The sequence below is a fragment of the Amphiprion ocellaris genome, chromosome 2, assembly GCF_022539595.1.
Source record: "Amphiprion ocellaris isolate individual 3 ecotype Okinawa chromosome 2, ASM2253959v1, whole genome shotgun sequence".
NCBI classification, from domain to species: domain Eukaryota; kingdom Metazoa; phylum Chordata; class Actinopteri; family Pomacentridae; genus Amphiprion; species Amphiprion ocellaris.
In genome coordinates, this window is record NC_072767.1 from 20,053,738 (window position 1) to 20,077,005 (window position 23,268).

The 23,268-nt window shown below is 39.0% G+C and overlaps 1 protein-coding gene across 1 annotated transcript; it reads left to right on the forward strand.

Annotated features, from left to right (window-relative positions):
* The first annotated feature begins 4,089 nt into the window (after window positions 1–4,089).
* On the forward strand, window positions 4,090–23,120 carry alg6 (ALG6 alpha-1,3-glucosyltransferase). The gene is made up of 14 exons (XM_023280529.3): window positions 4,090–4,271; window positions 4,542–4,626; window positions 6,018–6,107; window positions 6,813–6,901; window positions 7,067–7,149; window positions 7,876–7,940; window positions 8,240–8,425; window positions 9,665–9,800; window positions 13,652–13,737; window positions 15,105–15,189; window positions 15,427–15,497; window positions 16,679–16,747; window positions 18,721–18,913; window positions 22,113–23,120. The coding sequence occupies exons 1-14, from the start codon at window positions 4,190–4,192 to the stop codon at window positions 22,308–22,310; spliced, it is 1,518 nt and encodes a 505-aa protein (XP_023136297.2). The 5' UTR covers window positions 4,090–4,189; the 3' UTR covers window positions 22,311–23,120.
* The last annotated feature ends 148 nt before the right edge of the window (window positions 23,121–23,268 follow it).

Genomic DNA, 23,268 nt, shown 5'->3' on the forward strand with positions numbered 1-23,268 from the left:
TAATAGTCCCTACAACAGTCTATGACAAATGAAGTTCACACCGTGTTTGACTGTGAAGTAAAGCTTCAATATGTAAACTGACCTACATTAAATTAACACAACTGTCGATGTTGTGCGCCTGTTTGTGTATAGGGTAACTACTACCGTTCAAAAGTTTGGGGTCACTTAGAAACGACCTTATTTCTGAAAGAAAAACGTTTTTTTCAAAGAAGATAGCATTAAATTGATCAGAAATACAGTCTAGACATTGTTAATGACTATTCTAGCTGGAAACAGCTGATTTTTAATGGAGTATCTCCATAGGGATACAGAGGAACATTTCCAGCAACCATCACTCCTGTGTTCTAATGCTACATTGTGTTAGCTAATGGTGTTGAAAGGCTAATTGATGATTAGAAAACCCTTGTGCAATTATGTTAGCACATGAATACAAGTGTGAGTTTTTATTCAATCTTTTGAATGGTAGTGTATATGTAGTAGTTCACGAGTAGTTCTATTGTTCTTTTGAATATGCAAAAGTTAACCTACAATTTACCCATATTTTTATTTTAATCAGCTTTATTTCCACTGCATGAAGCTGCATTTATGTTGGATGGCCACAGTTTACCTCTTTTGGAAACCCAACTTTTATACAGCTCAGATTCATGCGGAAAATGTAACAGAGTTTTCATGTTCCAAAACTTTGGAATGGAAATATAAAGTGGACAGAGAATTTGAGGGTGATCAATTTCATAATCATTTCCACTTCTTTTCTGTCCCTCCTTTATTCTAGCTTTATAATATTGTCTTTGTCACTTTGACTTCTGTGTATCAAACACAAATGTTGTGCTATTCTCTGGGAATATTGTGAAAATTTAAAAAAAGCTAAAGAAAAAGGATGTCAAGCATCACATTATTGCCCCCTAAATGCACAATAAACAGCTTCTAAGTTAGCAAAAGGCAAACATTTCATTGTCCAGCCAGTAAAAAGAATGCTAACTTGATTAAGAAGGAATATTAATTAGAGAAATGTAATCAATTAACCATTTTTTAAAATTTGCCCAGTATAGCCCCCAAAAGAAATGCACTGAATGGAGAGGAGGTGGAGCTTTGCTTTACATTTTACAGGTTTACTTACTGCATTAAGTTTGGACACAGTCACACTCCGCATGGAGCTAAATCGGGTGAAAAATAGAAGCACATTTCAGCTGTTCTCACATAAACAACTCCACTGAATTAATGTAATCCATCAGGGCTCATAACGATTGCAACTCTAAGTGTTAAAACTGAAGCCCCTAATTGGTTTATGTGTACAACTTAAAACACATTTAAATCAAAGTAGATGAACAGTTTACATTCTGCAGTGTTTATGTGCAGCTGCTTAGAGTGCATGATAAATAGCAGCTGTCTGGATAGTGAAGTAGGAGTTGTAGCTTAAAAATTGTGATTAAAACGCATGCACACACTGGGACCTTATATCAAATAACTAGTATAAATATAGCTGGTTGGGGTTGGTTTGTAAATCAACACATAATACTGCATGAAGGACATCTCAGTTTGTCCATACGCTAAACACAAGCATCAGTTTTACTACTGTAAGGTTTTAACCTTAAATTTAAACTATAGGTAAACTTGCAACTTTAATCCTTTGTCTCTATTAGAAAGCACTTTGGGTCAATGTTTTATATAAATAACAGTGTTTTGACTTCACTGACTGTATGTAATTATCCTGATTTGACCATCTGCAGTGAGGATTATCAGTGAGTCTCATGAATTAATTTATATTTTGTTCACCATAAACAACCTAACCACTTTCGTTTCACAAGAGTGATTCAGTTTTCATAGAAAGGAAAATCTGTTTTAATAAACCATCTCAATTTTTAAGTCAAGATTTTGTCAAACCATGTTTTCAAAGTCAAGAATAACCTTCAACTTTTAAATGCATTTAGTTTATATCTTCTCATATTTAAGTGTATTTCAGCTTTTGTAAATGTATGTGAGAAATAATTGCTTGATGATGTAAAGTCAAATGTCTAAGCTCCACATTTTGCATGTGAAGATAGATACACTTGTGGTAATATAGATGTTGTGTCTCTGTTTGCTCGTACAATTTAAGATTTTACACATTTCGGTGATAATATTTTCAAAGATAAGACGTGAACTGTGATATTTGGACCAGAGAGGGCATGTTGAGTGTCGCTGAAACAAACTCTATCAGAACCACATTCTGCTTTGACACCAGATGCCTCTAAAAAATAGATAACCGTTTGGGTTTTCAGAGCCTTGGGCAGAACTGTGTGGATATGAACATTTACAATTAACTGAGAAGCAATTAAGAATCGTCTTCTATGTCTTCACAATTAATAAATCATACAACCTGCAGATTTTCAAAGTCATCCAAGGAGGAGAAAGCATATGTATTTAACAAACGAGTTTGGAATTATAGATCTTGTTTCTCCTTATGTTAAGCATCAAACATGGCAGAAAACAGAAGAAAAGATGAAGTTGCTGTAGCAAACTTGACTGTAGATATGATAGACTACAGTGACATTGGCAAGCAAGGCCCAGGCCTTCATAATAACTAGGTCATCCTCCACCACAAGCTATAGCCTTCTCCTGGGCGGAGATTACAGACAGTAAATGTAGGTACAGCAGTTACTGAATATTTAAAAAGGCATAGAGATGAAGCAATAAATGACAAAGTAAAGCTGGCGTGGCCAGGCATTAATAACTAATGGGTAGCAGTGAGTTATAGGCTGCTGCTGTTGTAATGAAAGTGTCATTGCAAATCAGCAGTTGTCCGAGGTTATTATTATTTATGCATAATTGATGCCAGAACCACAAGGAACACGTCTCACCCAACAAATCCCAACACCTTGGGCACAAAGATGATGGTGTCAACAGAAGAAAAGGTCACAGAGGAGAAAATGCCCCTGGGCTGAGATTTACATTGTGAGGGGAAGACAAGGGCGGACTTTTACAACCATACCCACATCTGTGTACAGAAGGTTACAACAAACTAGTTACACATCAGACTGCTGCCTCGGCACTGATTAGTACATGCAGAGCTTGTGATGGCAAGTTGCTATAAAGTTAAAATTCAGAAGACATAAATGTTGTCAAAATTGAATATACTTCTGCTATCGTGTTTATTGAGACGTACAACTAAAATGATCGCAAACATTCCTGATTACCGAAATTGGTGGGAAGTTTCACTCAGTCGTCAAACTCGTGTTTGATATGATCGGTTTTATCCATCATTCATTTGCTCCACATTCTTTCCATGTACAAAAACTCAAATATATAATGCCCCTATGATTTTACTGTTCAAAGCAATTTCTGGGCATCTCAGAAATGTTTCTTAGTTATATTTGCCCCTCTAACAGTTTAAGAGATGTCTAAAATATACATAGATCTAGAAGTAGAAATATAATGCTGTAGTAATTGTTAGTAAAGTTTTTAATTGACTGATTCATAATCCTGACATGATAACAGACGAAACAAAAAATGGGGAAAATTTTCTAGTAACAATAAAAGAGGAGAACTGTCTTGACACTGATTCTTTTCACTGTTCTGTTCCATAGTGTGTATCAAACTCACAGCCAGTTTTGCTATATTAAGTATATTTAGTAATGTTCACATGTCAGCAAACAAAGTTAAAAAAAATACTTTGTAAAAAAAAAACTTCTAACCTCTAAATTCAATATTAAGTGTAAGAAAATGTGAAATATGACAATACTGAAGCAATAGACCTTTAATAATAGAAAATATCCATCAATTCATCATAAATCTCTGCCCAATCAACGATGCGTTCATAGTAACAGGGAATTATAGAGAACCTCATCGTTCCACTTGATAATAGTTGCCACTATAAATAACAAATCAGATTACGGTGATATACAGACATCTATGACGTGGGTCTTAAACTATCTCCTGGTCTATCTGCCACACAACAGCTTGATAACGTTTTTCTCGCCGTATCAATCCGACTATTGTTTGATTAACGCAAGAAGTTCCTTTTCTTCTCAGCCGTCGCAAACGCCTCATTCCATCTCGGCGGCAACGTCAGACTCCAGTAACCAATGAGCAGGCGAAACGAAGCCTTGTGAATGACGTATCCAGGAAATGTAAACAGATTTCAAGTGTTTCAATGAACCAATTTTTTCGGTTATTTTTCTACTAAAATTCTTTTTTTTTACCGGTTAGAGTTATGAAGACGTGGAGTCTCGTATCGATTTGCGTTTTACTTGGCGTTGTAGTGAGATGGGGAGTGTCGTTAAATTCATATTCAGGTAGGAAGTGTGTGGAGCTCAACGTTTACACGCTACACTGACCGTCTGCTGTGCTGCTGGTTTCAGTGGAGTTCATTAGATTTACTGTAAACTGGTGACAGAAAGTTGTTTTACACGTATCAGGGTGTTCCTCTTTGCCGGGAGCATCCAGTCGCAGGCTTGAGAATTTCTTGACGCGGCTCTGTTGCTGCGCTTTGGCTTCTTGGCGTCATTGACTGATGTAGCTAGCTTCACATTCTTCAGACTGACAGCTGAATATTTTTCCTCCAGGGGCGGGGAAACCTCCCATGTTTGGCGACTATGAAGCCCAAAGGCACTGGCAAGAAGTGACCTACAACCTCCCTCTTCAGGAATGGTCAGTCTGGAATGGTTCTGCTGCTAAATTACTGGTTCTTATTGTAGATCCCTGATCTGAGAAAACCACATCACTGAAAAGAATAGTAGTGCCTAATTCTACCCTCAAGTTCTCTGGCTCAGATATTTAACCCTCATCAGTACACGTGGCAACCTACTTCTTCATCCATACACTTGGGGTCCAGCTTGACCCCAGTAGTATTTCATCCATTTCACATTTCTGTACCTGTCCATATGCAACACAACACAAACACACATGAATAAAAGATGCACAGTCTGGCTGGGGTCTGGCTGGGGTCCGCACGTACCCCAAATGATTTTTTTTTATATAAACATCACAAACCTGGTTGAAATCAGGTTCGGTGTATGAGATGGCAACTATGTGGGTGACAATTACCAAAAGGGACTGAAAAATCCAACTCACAGATAAAAAAATGTGACAAGTTATATACCCATGGGGTCCGCATGCACCCCAGGTGTACTGATAAGGGTTAAGAATACAAGTAAATATGACATAAAAAAGGGATCCAATATATCAGTAAAAGCAAAATGAGCAATAGAAGCTACAGCATTTTGTATGTACAAATGGGTAACAGATTAAAGGAAAAACCTGATTTGTATAGTGAGGGAATCTGGTGGCTCTGTTTTGTTTTGCAATAATGGTTTGGATCCACTTGCCACTTTTAGGAAAGTTTCACTGTAAATCAATACAAAGTAGTTCTGAGTGATCATTTGGGATAATTTGCAATATTCTAAGAATCTCACTAAGGCCAAGTGCAATATCCAAACAGAAGGAGCTGCAATTTTTTTTTCGATAAAGCTGAAATGTGTCACATTATTACGTTGCATTTTTATTCTCCAGACACAAGGAACATACTCGTTTAGTTGGTACTGCAGCAAAAATTACATCACCATTATTTTATTTTTTTATATATATATATATATATATATATATATATATATATATATATATATATATAGAGAGAGAGAGAGAGAGAGAGAGAGAGAGAGAGAGAGAGAGAGATTTTAGTGGGAAAAAAGTGCAAAAAACATCAGTCCCTCTTAAATTGCTAATCATATTGCAATATCTGTCAAAAATAATCCCAGTTTAGCATTAGTTATCACCTTTTGTCTATAAGGAAACATTTCTAACATAATGGGACTGAGGATGACAAGGTGACAATGCTGGGGTCACTGAATAGTTAGATGAAACATATGCTACAGCCTTTTCAATCACCAGATATCAAGCTAATTGATCACTAATGGGAGATTTTGGATTTTGGCTTTCCACCATCATCAAAACACCAAGTGAGGGCGCATATCTTTTGTATGAATTTATCAGACACCTCCACTGTTTTATAATAAATATATGTTATATATGTGCTTCTCCAGGTACTTCAACACCACTGACAATGACTTGAACTACTGGGGTCTTGACTACCCTCCTCTCACCGCCTACCACAGCTGGATCTGTGCTTATGTGTGAGTTGTTTGATTATTTAGAGAAGATATTTTACATGGTGTGTCAGTATCCATGGGAAAGAGACAGAGAGAGAACAAGAGCAAAACCCAAGAGAAATGTTGTGGTTAGTTGCAGGGGTTGACCATTGTACAGTAGTTTCTAATGAATGACACTGATCCCTTTTATTGGTAAACAAGGAGACTGATAACTGATACTCTAAATACATAAAGTGGTCTTGGGGTCAAAATTTAACATACTCCTTCACAAAACTTTGTTCAAATATTTGTTAATTGTTGTTTGTTTTCCATATATTTAATTGGAAGAGAACTTTTAAGCACTTATCCTTCAGTGTTGATAGGCTATTTCTTGTGATGTGCAGTTGTTTTTAAAAAATAATTTTATCGAGAACTGGTTTTAAAAAACCAACAATACTGATAATCGGGAAAAAATGCTGAAAATTGAATTTGATAAACGGCCAGGTCATTTAGGATTCAACCCCTAGGTAGATCAGTATAAGAACAGAGAGAGGAGCAATAATACGTCACTTTTAGGAATCAAGAGATTTTCCATGTTGTCATGTCAGTGTAAGTGTTGCATGGTGGTGTTTTATGTGTAATCTATTCTGTTTGCCCTGTACATGTTGTGATCAAACAGCAACAGTCATTATAAAACTAAGAAATTAAAAGAAAATAAAAAAATTCTAAATCACATATGGTTCTCTGCAGAGCAAAGATAATAAACCCCGACTGGGTAGAGCTCCACAAGTCCAGAGGTTATGAAAGTCCGACGCACAAACTCTTCATGAGAACTACAGGTACAGTAACTGAGTGAAAAACGTCTACTTCAACCTTAAAATAACTAATTAACCTTTTTAAAAATTATAGCAAGTCATTACTGCTGCTGCTTCTACTGCTGAGCATCATTAATTATAATACAAGTCTGATATCTCATGATTTGCTTCTTTTTTTTTCTGTTTCAGTCTTGGTGGCAGATTTGTTGATATACATCCCTGCAGTGGTTTTATACTGTTTATACTTGACTGATGGTTCCTCGAAGAAAAAGGTTAGAGACACGCTGAGCAGGACAGCTAATAGTTTTCCACTAAAGACCCAGATCAGCTCTTTTTCTCTCAGTCTGGGAACCCACCCTTATTAAAACAGATTACAGCACTGGTCCACCAAATTGGAGAATTATGGAGTCATTATTGCAATATAATATGATGTTATTACATTTCCAAGAAGTTATTACATTTCAATGGGTCTACATACATTTACAGTAGAATCAATTTAGAGGGATCATTTCTAATGTTTTGACTGTGTCTTACATCATCAAGAAGTAAAACAAGATTTGCCTTTGAAAGGAAGAACCAGAACACAGTATCCTCGCATGCAACGCCCTTTGTCATCTAATGTGTGATTAGTTTTTAAAAATCTTTTTAGCATTTTCTTCTCATCTCCTTTGATTATTTCATTAAAGTTTTTTTTTTTTTAATGTAATAAGCTATGCAAATATTTTTTGTTCTGGTATGGTTCTATATACAAACCATAATAGACCCTTTTCATAGCACTGATTTTGACATATCAAAGCAGGAAAAGCTTAGGTATAAATAATCATTTTAATAATAATGGCTTTATTCCATTTAAGTGGTGCAATTTCACGGTTTGATATTATACATACTGGTACTTATTGAAACAGAGACGACATGAATACTCCATATTTGCTATTCATGCTGTGACAAGTTCAAATTTCTGCTGTGACACAAAGTTTTTTTTCCTTTTCCTCCTCCAGATTTCCACTCTGTTGTGCTTTCTACTTTACCCAGGACTAATTCTCACTGACTATGGCCATTTCCAGTATCCTTTACATGAAGGTCCATTTCATAATTTATTGTATTGTATTTATGTATTATCTAATACTTGCCTGCAAAGTTGCAGGCTGATTTTAAAGGGTTTTCCAAGCTGTTGTTTTTCAGACACTATTAAACTCAACAATGAAAGAAGTGAAGCTGTATACACTAAGCATATGAACTGAACTGACCATGATCAGCTGATGTTTTCTAGATTGCTTGTCCTGTATCAGCCGAATTGCACTGTTTATGTACACAAAAACAAACCTGACCTCTCTAGTCCGGTATTAACCTTAACAGTATCAGGTACAATGGAGTGAGCCTGGGATTTGCGCTGTGGGGGATTCTGGCTCTGGGTCTGGGCTGGGATGTCTCAGGCTCCATGGCCTTCTCGCTGGCACTCAACTACAAACAGATGGAGCTCTACCACGCTCTGCCCTTCTTCTGTTACCTGATGGGAAAATGCATCAAAGCTGGCCCGATGGGTCGAGGGTGAGTTTGATTACTTTTGTTTTTTTGCATTGTCTCTCTCTTCCTACCATGTGCTTGATTGTTTGCCATGAAACGTGGTCCAGACATTCCTGTCGCTCTCTGGATGGATTGTAATAACTTTGGTGATTTTTCTTTAATCTGGTGTCATGATTGGGCCAAAGGTTGTAGGAGTTCACTTCATCTGTGCTTTTAGACCTAATTATTAAATGTTGTGAGGAAATATGCTAAACTGAGATGGTGTAAATAATGAACGTTACTTACAAAACATCAGTGAGGATATTAGCCTGCTCATGATGGCCTTTATCTCAAAGCATGGCCTTACAGAGCTACTAGCACAGCTGCAGACGCTTGTCCTTAAATCCTTGGAAGCATGCAGTTATGTAGATGAACAGCACTCTGCTTGAGTTCTTAGATCTCTGAAACAATCAGCAAACCGACAGCATAAAAGTCGACAATTAAGCCACAGAAGAAACAGTGTGACCAAAGAACTAATAATCCAGGAGATGTCAAAACACAAGAGGAGAGCAATTGAAGGGATTTCTTTCAATCATTAGAGATTAATACTAAATGTACCAAACCAAGCACCAGCTAAAAAACTCAAAGAATAAGTGAATTTCTATTGATATGTGCGTGAAATCATGATTATTTAACAATTATACTGTTTTGTTACTGTACATAGAACTGAATGCCCCCACACTAGACAGCAGTGCATATGAGAGTCGTGTCCTCAGGAGAGTCACAGTGTGACTGAGGTAATCAGATTGGATGCTGTTACTAGTGTGTCCAGTGTCTGTTTATCTAGTAACAATGTACCAAGGGCATTTAGTAGCAAATGGAGAGCTGGATTAGAAGGCCTGGGGAGAAGATATGTCCAGATGACACTCTCGCCATGCCCAAACTCCTCAGCTATGCCTGTGTGTGCAACTTAACCAGCAGCTTCACAGTTACAGCTGACAAGATAGCCTGACCTACACTGAAGACTTTCAGCTGATGCATGGCTTTCACTGCATTCCTCAGCACAGGGGTCAAATCCCAAATTTAGGACTTGCAGACAGTATGTACTAATTGTTTGAGGAATCCGAGTAGACACAGACATACCCAAGCTACATGAGAATGTCAATGTTTTTATTTTGGGAAAGCGTGCAAAATTGTTCTGTGAGAAACTGCTTTTTTTTTTTTTACTATATTCTTCATGGTGTGTCTTTGCCTCAGAGATTATGCTTGTCTCTCGTCATGTAGGCTTTTCCTGCTGGTGAGAATTGCTGCAACAGTGTTGGCGACTTTTGCCCTCTGCTGGTTGCCCTTCCTGTCTGACCCCAGCCAGGCCTTGCAGGTGGTCAGGAGGATCTTTCCCGTGGCTCGTGGTCTGTTTGAGGTACTATGCAGCTTGTTAAATCAAAACTCAGCCTTAAAAACACATCTGAGAAGCTTAATATCCCCCTGAGACCAACTCCTCATCTACACAGGTCACATGCACATGTCCTGTTTCCAGTGAAGTCTTTGTTGCCCTTGCAGCGCTGCAGATGGTTAACCTTCTCACTATCCCATCTGGCTCAACCCTTAAGAATGTGTAGCCTAGGGAAATTAGAGAAATTTAGGAATAAATGTGACCGTCATCAGAGTGATCTGTTAGAGTGGCACCCAAACTAACAACCACTAACACAGAAATGAAAAACATTTTGACACTAAAAATAAGGAATCTTTGAATGGATATTTTTGTTATGATATCAGCTAAAAAAAGTTGCTGTGATGTGTCTGGTAACCCCAAAGCAAGTTGGGCATCAGAATCTTCAGATCTTCTTGACATTGCTTTGTAGCTGCACTTTAGGCATGGAAGCCTGTGAGACACTGAAATAGTAGATTGAATAAACAACTGATCCTACAACTCCGCTTTCTACTTATCTATTAAAATTAGGGACTACACATGAATATTAGAGGAAGGAGAGAAAATGGTAAGGGTGATGTGTTTTTCTTTTGACATTCTGAGAGAGCTGGGGAAAGTGTTGAGTTTTACTGAAGTTAAAGTACAGAAGCATAATCTTTTAAAGTTAAAGTTCTCATTGTGCAGAAATGTCATGTATGTGTCAAGGTAAGACCCATGTGAATTATAAGACGGACCTTTATATAATACCTTGGTGGGGAAATTTGCAGTGTTAGAGTAGCAAAGAGAATCATACAAAAACATACAGACATCAGCAAAAATAAATTAAGTTACATGGAGGACCCAAGGTTTCCCAGCAGAACACTGACCTCCCCTGTCAGTGGTTTTAACTGTGTAAGTCGAGATGGGATGTATTTTCACCAGTCTATCATGTTTACCAAAAATCTATTAATTTGAGACATTATAAAAGCATACTACAGCTTGTTCCTGGATTAAATTGAGGGTTCAAACAAGAGATTAGTAATATTGAGTGATCAGTGCTTCTATAAACGTCGTAGAGAGCCTGTATGGACTCCTCGTCCCCTCCACACTGTTCCATACCCTCAGCATGGTGAATACCCTTCCACCCTCCAGTGCTTAGCCGGTTGGAAACGGATACTCTGCAGGATCAAAGAAAACAGTGGAATAAAATGGTGAAAGGTCAGGAGATCGGTTTCACTCTATCTCTGGGAGGTGTCGGGGTTCAGGATGTACAGTAGGAGGATATAGATAAATCTCACTAATTTATGGCTGAGTTGTTTTCAGCACTTCAATGTACAGCCATGTTCTAGCCTCATAGACTGATGAGTGGGGCCAACTCTACATCTACAAACGTATCAGAGCACATCCGACAACTGCTGCGGACTGCATCTTTGGAAAACAGACACATCAGTGTACGTTTGACTGTCGTACAAGAACACACACGCACACATGTATTTGTGTTCTGTGGCCAGCCAGTTATAGCATGATCATTGGAATATGATATTAATTAAAAAAAGAAAAGTGATGATCGCGAACAAGAGTACTTGAAACACTTACGCCGTCGCAGTGTTGAAAGCTGTCATGGAAGAAGCAGAGATAAAGTAACTGTGTGTTTTCGTGCTCGCATGTGTGACTGACAGCTCCGAGGCCCAGCTTTGCAGCTCTCGTTTCCGAAACCCCCATAACCCCACTTTCGTCCCGGTCCCCGAAGTGGCACCCACCACAAGGTGTCATGGATGTGAGAAGTAATTGAAAATTCTGCCAGGGGAGCAGGCAGCAGCGTCCACCGCGGCAGTATTTGTTCAACGAAATGATTCAAACATAATACACAGGGTGTGAGAGACACTATACTCCCGTGAGACGACAGCATGAGAGGCCACCGGGCCGAGTCGTCCTGAACTAATTGTGAGATTGTGCACGTAAGCAGACACTTTGGACGAGGAGACAGGGGTGAGAAGGGGTGGTGGGGAAGACGAGGGCCGGTGACTGGTGGTCCCGGCGGCTACTGGGAGGGAGCAGTTGTAAGTTTACCCACTGAGCTGCATTCTGGCGTCTCACGTTGCTGCCTGCACACAAAAATGGCACCAAATGCTTCTCACTGTGAAATTCCATGCTAGCTTATAGGTGAAGGAGCCGCGCTGCTCTCACCCCTTTACATTTGCCGATGGGGACCCCCCCTCCCCTCCCCAGTGTGTTCATGTGTTGCCTTCAGGCGGCGTCCAGGAACATTCCCGTAGTGGTTATTTGGAGCAAGGGAGGCAGAGAGGAAAGAGAGGGATGGGGCTGAGATAACACAACGCTGGACGGCCTGGTGCTGCTGACTAGGCTGCCATTAAGATCCACACAGCAGTGCACTGAGCAGCTGTAGCATAGAGAGAGAGAGAGAGTAGGCCAGAAATAGATTTTCTAGATAGGGTCACACTAAAACCATCCAGAGTGGAATCATAAAGCTGATCTAGACATGCCGTCCCTGGTTGTGTGATATCATGATGCATACTGGTGGCTTTGGCTTCAAAGGTGGTGATCCCTACGCAACTGCTTCAGCACTCAAATCAGCTGAATCACACACAACGCCCTCCACAACTGATCTCAGCTTACTTTTCAGTTGGTGTTAAGTTTGAAACATCTTATATACACTGCCGTTCAAAGGTTTGGGGTCACACAGACAATTTTATGTTTTCCATGAAAACTCACTTTTATTCATGTGCTAACATAACTGCACAAGGGTTTTCTAATCATCAATTAGCCTTTAAACACCATTAGTTAACACAATGTAGCATTAGAACACAGGAGTGATGGTTGCTGGAAATGTTCCTCTGTACCCCTGTCTAGATATTCTATTAAACATCAGCCGTTTCAAGCTAGAATAGTCATTTACTACATTATCAATGTCTAGACTGTGTTTATGATTAATTTAATGTTATCCTTAAAAAACATTTTTCTTTCAAAAAATAAGGACATTTCTAAGTGACCCCAAACTTTTGAACTGTAGTGTATATCGTATATACCTTTCATGTAATCTACAAACTTTAAAAACTTGTTTTTGCAGGTTATTTTCTTAACTATATAGAACTAACATAGACAAAAAAAGCCGTTTTATTGAGCAGTAAATTTAAATTATCACCATTTTCATTATTGATTATGATTTCTTATTTTTGTAATTTTAGTCAAGCAAAGACACCAAACATTCTGTGTATTTGGGTTCCCATATGGGAGAATTTGTTGCTTTTCATTTAAAATTTTACACCTATATTTTCAACTGTGAATTTGTCATTTTTACCATAACAATTTCTAACATTTTTATAAACAGCTAATCAGGAAAGAACAGGCAGCTTATTCAGCTAACTATTGTTAGTCACAGTCCCAGCTTTCAGGAAATGTAATTTAAATAAAATATGTTTTTTGTGCAACAGCCTAGTAAATCTAATTATAAAGAGAAATGTTTCAGCATATTGACATTATGTATTGTTTTGAGTCAGTTTACCGGTGCTCTGTGGTTGGTCTGTATCTGCTGGTTATGCAGAAACATCCCTGGTTTGACACTTGACTTTTTGTCTCCACGTTTACGAATAAGTCTCATGCTTTTTCTGACGGGGGAGTAAATTTATGATGGAGGGTTACATTGAAATGTCAATCTGAAATCCCTTCAAGGAATTTTTATTGCACTTTCAGAAAATAAGCACTTACAGCAATGTCACCTATTTACTTTCTCTTCAAACTGGGATTTAGAGTTTTGTGCTTTCTTCTGATGTCATTTCTCATTTAAACAAGTGTTTTTGTGTGTGTGTGCGTGCATGTGTGTGTGCGCATGTGTTTCTCTATAGGATAAGGTGGCCAACACATGGTGCAGCCTCAACACCCTGATAAAGATCAGATCCATTCTGTCGGGTGACTCTCAGCTCTACCTCAGGTAATCCCTCTGTCTGTTTAACAAGTTTCCTTTTATTCTCATCTACCTTTCATTCATTTTCTGTGTCATCTTATCTTTTTTACACTCCGTCCCTCTGGACTCTTTTTACACCTTTCATTTCCTGGGAAAGCCGAGCTTGCCCTTGGCCATAAAGATTGTGATCCAGTTAGTTGAAATCAGATCATCCCTGAAGCAAACATCTCATGAGGAACTTCTGAACATGAAATGTGCTGTTTTTAGAAAAAGTCGTGACAAGACAATTGCCTAAGGAATACTACAAGATGTGGTGCACACAGAGATGAAAGCAGCCTAAATCACTTTGACAGCATAATTTCCTTTTCCGAAATGTTGTGGATCATGTGCTTTGTAAGATAATGGAATACTATAAAGTGGGTGAGAGAGAGACAAATTTCAGATTCTCCACAGAGATTCCCATGGATTAAAAGTTGTTTTGACCAAATGCTGAGGTCCTGTGCACACGCAGTCAGAAAACCTTGATGCAACAGTTGTGTCATGGTGGAGCCTGCCTAAATAACCCAGCACGCTAAATTTAGGAGTCCTATGTTCACAGCACGGACACGTTTCTGCCAGACTGCTAAGTCCGGGGATCAAGTTGGACTTCTTTTACTGTAGTGCATTTCAAACAAATGAAAAACACTCTTGTCTTTTTGGCGCAGGGAGTGGATTGCTAAATGCTCTGGTGTGGGTGTACTGTGTACATAAAATGAATCAGCTGTGAAAAGTGATCCATGTCCTTCCGGACCGCAAAACCCTGCCCTGCACATAGCACACGCATGGCACGCTCGCTTTCATACACACTAAGTACCCACTTACTGGCCCTTCATTACTACTATCTATCTTTCTGCCTCTTTATCTGACTATCTGTCTTTATTTACTTGCATTCACTTCTCTCTATCATTTCTACGATTTGTAGTACAGAGACATTGTTGTCCTCACATTTCCAACTGACTCGCTGCCCGACCTCTCGGTACATTTAGACACATTCACTCTAACACATAGTCGGTCTCTTCCGGTGCCTCCAACACCAGCAGGTGACAATTGAAAGGTTAAACTAATGCCTGGTAACCCTAAGAAGGGCCCATTATTTAGTCAGTTCCCATACAGCAGACGTCTTAGTTGCAGATCAGTGGGTGTCTAAAAAGAGTGACACAGTTGAGTCCAGATTTAATATATTAATTGTCTCCACTTGACATCAAAATGTATTAGTGCCACTGCAATCATGTAAAATCATGTGCAAATGGAATTAATTTATACTGCCTCCAATGTACAGCTGATGTTATCTATTACGTTTTCTGCTGCTAATATTTTTTTTCTGCACTGATATAATCTCCCATTTTGTTTTTCAGTTTAGCCTGCACTTTCCTGGCAGTTCTACCTTCCTCTTTCCGACTGCTGACAAAACCTACTTTCTGGCACTTTAAACTGGCTCTGGTGAGTATTTTTGGCATCTGATATGACAAATACTGAGCCAAATGTATGGCACTCCTGTTATAGAGAGACCAGACCTGAGATTCAACCAGACATGATTGCTTAGAAATATAATTTTAAAAAATTGAGAACATAATGTCCAGTAATGTGACCATGTATGATGTCTCTGTTCATGCACCAACTCTCCCTTCAATTCCCCTTTTTAGAAGTGAAAGCTCATAACCTCAATATCATTTTTAGGTCAATTCATCTCTGGCATTTTTCCTCTTCTCCTATCAAGTCCACGAGAAGTCCATCCTGTTGGCTGCCTTGTAAGTACAGAGAAGATAATTGTAACTTCTTGAGGTTTGCCTCACTGGATGACGAATGTAAATGGTGCTTTCGCTGTCTTGTAGTGATATGTGAAATATTCATGAGTATAGATTTAATTTCTACTCACAGAGGAGCCATTCGCCTCATCCGCACTCCAAATCTGAGGGTATGTCTTGCAGATTATTAATGATTTGAACACATATGCACTTTGTAAAACTGACGTCATCCTCTTGCTGTACTCCCAGAGGTGCAAAAGTGTCTAAGTGTGGACTTGCTAACGGAGAGGTTTTTCACCTCTGTCATCACACTCACAGACAAAGACAGCTTCCATTGTCCTGGTATGTTCTGTGGTTGGTCAGAGTTGGGTGACATTTAACTGGGTAAATACAATACTTGTACAAGCGCACATGGAAATGCATGTGTGTGACTCATTATCGTTTACCCCCATATGTATAAAGCTGTAGGTAAGGAGTGAAGCCTGGGATAGATTTGACAGCGAGGGATTTGGTTCCTAGATCTGGGCTCATCTATTAATCTAGATTAGGGTAGATTGTTGCTTTATTAACTATTGAGTTATATCTCCCACCTGTCCCCCTGAATCAATCAGTAATGCATGTCCAGGGATTAGGAAAGAATGGCAGGCGGCAGCTCGGGGTGTTGTTTGCGCAGGATCAATTATTGGGCTGTAACAGGATCGCCAAAGAGCACTGACTGTAATTATGGGCTCAGGGACCGATGGAAAGTGCCCCCCTCGGAGCAGAGTGTACAACCAGCACTGGTGCAGAAAACCAGGTTCAATTAACAATCAGGCCTTCTATACACAGATGCACGCAGACGCATACATATTAGAACAAGTTGTAAGTCATAAACTTATAACTTGTTCTTGGCAAAACATTTGCAGGATTTTATTACTGAAATTGAGAATTTAAAGTATAATTTGTAAGATTAACAGTATCAAACATGCATTTGCACACTAATATAAAACGCTGACTGCCTTGTGAGCAACTGTCAATAATGGATTTATGTGGATGTGCCATCAGATGAGTAGCTTGAATATTTTACACGCATGATATCAGTTCACATCCATCTCTGACCAAATATAGCTTGACTTCCTCTCTTAATGTAAAATCACTGCAGAGTGTGTTTAATAGTGATTAAATACAACTTTGTTCTTTTCTAGGCCTGTCTGCCTCCTGTTGAACGACCTCCCCTTGATAGCCATTTGGTTCCTGCAGGCCTCCACATTTAGGTAAGAAGGAAAGACTAGATGTAAGCATTAACCAAACATGAACGGTAGAGCAATAAATGCTGCATATCTGTTTTTACTGTTGTTTATGCCAGAGGACCCATTCGCTTTTCAGTGCTGAATCAAATTTTTGTGCATGTGGGATTCATTCACATGAAAACATTTTGTACTGTTGCTATGCAAGGAAGCAATGCACAGTCATTCTTAGTCCTAACTTTTCATAAAAGGCATTAGTGGTGATGTTTTTAGACCTAACTGTAGTTCAAGCATTATTTCAGTTGTAAAGAGAGGAATGTTCTTCAAGAATAAAGCCAGGAGCTTAAAAGTGAAGGGAAAAAAAAAAACAAACAAAAACTGTCCTTAGTGTATCCAAGGTACTCTGATTATAAATATAAAGATCTTTAAGGATAACATGCACTCTTTGGACCGCTTACCATAACTACGGAGTGCCAAAAATGTTCAAGTTGACATCATTCTCTGATCAATTTTAGCATTTTGTTTCAATTAAAAAATCTCTTTCCGCCTTAAAATAGCTTAAATGTAACTCCACACCGTTGTTTCCTTCGAATGTGCAGATCTACAAAGTCCCCGCCTCTTTCTACATCCAACCATGATGCATTCATAAACAATTAAATGCATCGTTTGTCATTTCAGGACACAGCTTTTGCCACCGTTGGCTTGCATGTTCATATATGAGCAGTCACTTACGGCAGCGAATGCGAACAAAATAACTACATAATGGCTTTATAACTGACAGTACTGAGTCAGTTTGCTCACTTTATGACTTTTCTCTACGGGTCACTTGCGGCCACAGTCTTCTGCATGAGTTGTGAAGTCTCACTTTAAGATAATGATAGATCTGTGGGATGTCCTGGTGGCTAAGCTGGCAAATACATAAAGCATTCCACTGTCACATGTCGCCTCACTTTATTTCTCCCTGCATTTTCTGTCTCTCGCTACAGTCGACTATTAAATGAGAAACGCCGTAGGAATAATTCTAAAGAGCTAAATGATATGCACTGTGTTTTGAGCTGAGCACCATGAATGGAAAAGACAAGTAGTGCTGCAAATGCTCCATCTAACTTTCACCAGCTGTTGTTAAATTCTTCCGGCAGCACTAATTGTTGTGCGTGTGGTTTAGTATAAGGATATCTGGGGATTACAAGGCATAGTCTGCATGCCTGCTGTCTAAGCGTGTTGTGTAGGGACAGGAGGTCATTCTGTAGCTGCTTCCCAGTACAGTCTGCCATGGACTTTCACATTATCTGCATCCTCGACAGGCTCTGTCATTTAAAAAAATACATCTTTTGTTAGCGTAATTGGCTGAATGAATGCTCAAGAACGGTCATTTTAAGAGGACTGAATGCAGCCAGTCTGTTCAAATCGAGGAAGTATGTATTTCTAAAATGTTGAACATTCATCTGCTGAATGGGTCTTTTTTGTGGGAGTAAAAATCTGAATGAGCAGTTCGTTGTGAGTGGATAGGTTTTTATAAGCTGGGGTGATGCGCGATTTACTATGAGTCAACTGTTGTTCTTGCCCCTCTGCTAAACTAAGACAAGCTCTGCATGAATGTCACAGCCATCTCTCCCCAGGGGACAAAATGCTAGCACAGGCCTGCAGGATAAAAGCAGTGTGATTTACTATTGCCCTTCTCTACAAGCATGACACTGAACTTAATGATCTGCTGTTAGACATGTATAAGCATGTATTATGTGCACTGTCCATCACGTGGGATTTCTTTTCAATATATGGCCTCAATATACACAAACATGTCTATTAATAACAGTGTGTATTGAACCTCCAGCTGGATATTGTATGAAAAAGTAAACAATACTAGAACGGATACATCTTTATTTGATTATCGCTCAGTTTGGAGCTATTCTACATTACTCCAGACAAAAGATCTCAGCAAAACAGGCCTGAATTCTTAACTGTAAATGCCCCATTGTTTTTGCCCTTGTCTGTCTGGGCAGCATGCTGCCTCTGTTTCTGAAGGATGGCCTGCTGGTGCCCTACGTTGTGACCTCCTTGGCCTTCCTCTTCTTCAGCCTCTATCTATTGTCTGCACTGGATCACTGCTCAGAGGACGAGCTGAGAATGGGAGCCTACAACAAGCTGCTTTTCTTTCTACCCAAAATGGACCTGGCCTGTGTAGTGAGATGGAAGGTCTGTGTGCTGGTAATAACTAACAATGTAGTATGAACTGATTTACAGGTTACAGAAAAATCCATGCATGCAGTGTTAAAACCAGGATTAGTTTGGTTGTCAAGTCGCTTCACTATTACACATTTTTGATAACAAACCAAATTTAAAATGTCCTTGTGAACTGTTGCTATATATACAGTAAAGACATATAAAAATATATTAATTATATGCATACATACACAGATCTGCCACAATGTTAAAACCATCTGCCGGATATTATGTACCTCTCTGGGACCTTTGGAAGTGTCCTGTGGTGTCTTTTCACTTTTTCCACTTTTTAATGCTAATTTATACTTTTACTCTACTACATATATTTCACAGTACTGAACAGTTTTTATCCTAGTCACTACTTGCTTTGATGCATGATTTGCTTAAAATATGATGCATTGTCATAAATTTAAACAAAAAAAACAATATTAAGAATTAATCCCACCCATTATTTTATTCTAAAGTGGCAATGACTTTGTAAATATGACTGTGATTGCAAAGTTGGTGGTGCTGTCCCAGAAAAACGTATATACGTGCAGGTGCCTTCTATCGTTATGCTTGCAGTTGGGTGCCAATAAAAGTTAGTGATACCAGGTCATAACCATTACCTTCGGCCTTTACCACAAATAGTAATTGCAATACTGTACATAGAGCTGATAAAAATAGTTTTAAAACCCTGTGTGCATCTTGTTTTGTTTGTTTACGTTTAAAGTATGGTTTATCTTATGATTTACTTCCAGTAAGAAATATGCTTAGGGGCTAAAAATAAACCGAAAAAAGGTATTTTTGCGTGATGGAATAAAGTTCATGTCTGGTCTTGTACATGGGGGTTGAGGGAGGAGGATGTACAGCTGATGCACTTGTAATAAGAAGGGTGCTGATTTCACGATCCCAGGTGGCCTGTATTTTGAAAGTGGCACTAGACCTAAATTGCAAGCGTGTGAGAAGATATACCCAACTGTATAAATAAATATCATGTGCTGCTGTAAGCTGTGTAAGCTGTCCGGGGATGAACGCCGCTGCCAGCCAAAGAATTATTTATCACTTATTTAAGTTTCCACAGTGTCTGAAGTGGCTTCACCGCCAACCCCTTAGCGACAGGGGCACCGGTAGGGTGTCAGAGATTAAGAGAAGGTGTCTTTTTATAGCGCATGTCATTAACACAGGTTTGCCTAGATATATTTATTTACACAAGCAGCATAAATAGCGAGCCCCGATGATGGCGATAAGGTTTCATGGGTTTTGGGTGGAGGGGCGGGTGTGGGCATGAGGTGTTTCCTCCATCTTACTCACACTTTTCTGTCTGGGTCATAAAGCCCGAATAGACACGAGTGATCTTAGTCTTCTCATCACGTCTGTTTATAAGTCTGCAACTAGATAAAACGTGTTTATACAGATCTCATAATTAAAATCAGTTGTAATATAATGATACAAGCCTTGGTCTTTATATCACCATTCAAATAAGTAATTTCATGTCCATTATTCAGTGGTAAGCAATAAATACTCAAAGCGATTCGATTTTAAATTAAAGTATTCATTAGTTTGATATTATGGTTGCAATAAAATTAAGCGAAAAGCCAACAGTTTGTTGACAGACTGAGGTGCGCATCCTTGTCACTGTTTCACTAGAAGAAGTTTAAGATACAAAATATGAATTTAAAAATAATTTTGGCAAAGGATTGTTGACATAAAGAGCTGTCGTTGGTCTCTTGTTGAGAGCAGTGAGCAGTTTGTCAGTCATGCGCTATCAGGGCACTTTTTTGAAGTAGAATAATAGGAAGACATCCAACTATATAGACTTCTTTACTTTATCTTAAAAAATAAAGATAATACAGAATGTTCTACTACAGCTGAGTAAAACACCAAACAAACTAAACTTAACTAAAGTTCCACTAACTTTTTCCAGAGGTTTCAGTCACACTTCAAAGTTTGCATGAGTCATCATGGAGATGTAATCTTACACCAGAGGGAGGAGGATTAAGATCTGTCTCCCACTTGTGAAAGACTCTACAGTGAAAATCAAGTTTTACACCTTGTCAACATGTCCATGGTGAATTTAATATGCTAGTAGAAGACATCATGAGTGAAATAAGCAGTCAACACCATGGCTTAGCATTTCCACTTTGAAACTACAGTGGAGTGGCTGCACAGTGGCTTGGTGGTTAGCACTTTCACCTTGCCCTGGTTCATGTCCCGGCTTTCCCGGGATCTTTCTGCATGGAGTTGCATGGAGTGCATGTTCTCCCTGGGCATGCGTGGGTTTTCTCCAGGTTCTCCGACTTCCTCCCACAGTCCAAAAACATGCTGGGGTTAATTGGCAACTCTAAATTGTCCATAGGTATGAATGCAAGTATGATTGTTTTTCTATATGTGTAGCCCTGTGATAGACTGGTGATCTGTCCAGGGTGTCCCCTGCCTTCACCCTAAGTCAGCTGGGATAGACTCCAGCCCCTCAGCGACCCTAATGAGGATTAAGCAGTGTGTAGATAATGGATGGATGGGATGGAACTACAGTGGACTGATAACAAAATCTCAAATTCAGACTTCCATGGTTTCAAACACAACAAAGCTGTGGAATCAGTTCTGTCGACTTGCAGGGTGTCACTTTCTGTATCACTATTCTTTTTCAGAATTGGGTTTCTGGCTGAATTATTTAAATATTACAACTTACCATTGTGTAGCATTGGGCAGTTGTACAGTGTCTAAGCAGAATTGTAGGTGAGCTGGTCTGCTGAGCTGCAGTGAGTGGGAAGGGCTGGGTGGAGACAGAGGCAGAAACTTGGTAGATCTGCAAGGCCACTTTAAGGATTATCGTCATGAAAAAACTTCTAAATATGTAACTTTGATACACAGAGATAGGTTATTAGGGGTTAAATAAATAAAAATCAAAGGAAGCTCACTTGATGACAACTGAGCATCCTAACAAACATCGGCCAAAAAAAGACTATGAGATGTAGCTGAAAGTTCTGGCTACTAAGTAGACCTTGAGTTGAGCTAATTTCATTTGGCCAACATGAGATTCTTCATCTGTCTTTTATGTAGCTCTAAAGCAGCACCTGACCGTGGTTATTTTTCCTTAGCTCAATCCTTTATATTAAAAACTCTGCATTTTACGTGATGGTATGTCTCTTTTAAAATTAACTGACAATCTCACTGTCTTTATCCATTCCAGTTCTACATCAGTGTTGCAGTCATGGCTGTCTTGAGCATCGTCAGCATCGCTCTGGTCCCTCCACCACATCTACCTGACTTGTTCCCCGTCTTGGTGTCCACCACTGCTTTCCTCCACTTCTTTGGAACGTTTGTGTATTTCAACGTTGTTCAGTTCAGCGAGCCACCCAGCAGAAAGAGCCAGAAGAAGAACAACTAACTGGTGCCAAAGGTGGAGGATTTGAGCTAAATTTACTCTGGTCAAGTCAGTGTTCCACACTGGGGTATATCTGCTCTGAATGTGCATAAGGCCTTTCACCCATGCTATTATATACCAAATACAAAATAGCAGAAATGCTTATGAAGTTATCTTGTTGGTTAGAAAATGACTGTACCTTGTAGTGCCCATTTAGAGGAGTTCTGATATCAAATGAAAGGAAACGGTTCTTGTATTTTTCCCAGTTTAACTACTCTTGTGCAGTTCCAAGATGAATCTTCCCTGTTGTCAAAGTTCAGTCATTCAGTCTGTTTTCCCTAAATGTGGCTCAAATCATACAAAATGAACCTGCCTTTTTGAATTGGATTTGCTTGGGCCACTAAACTGCACTATTGCTGGCTAATCATCCAGGTACACATAGATGAGCTGAATTTGGATAGGTCTGTGCCTGTATGCTCAAACTACAGGAGGTGGCCACAATAATAAGAACACCCTGTGTAATGTTGAGTTATTGTAGGGACCAGAGATGTATTGAATTCATTTTGTGGTAACTGTTAAAAGTCATGTTGGTGTTGGGTTTAATCATATTTTAAGGTGTTCATCTTATTTTGTCCACCCTCAGTGTATCCTCAGGGGATTCTGACTAAACACACACCTGATGTACTTAATTCAGGCCTAGCAGTGTTGATCAATATGTATTCATGTTCACTTTTTTTGTTTTCTACTGCACCTTTCTACCCATCATTAAAGTTATTTTGTACAAACTTAGTTTTTTGCAAAAATAAATCTAATTTTTCAGTGTCCTAAAGTGAACATCCGTTTTATTGCCACATTGTTAAATGATCTGATTCAAAGCAGCTTCATATAAACTGTCTACATTAACCAAGCAGTTTGCTAAATCACCCCTAAAGGTCTGGCAGAGACAGAGCCAATAATTGGACAGAAATTATATCTTTCCAAG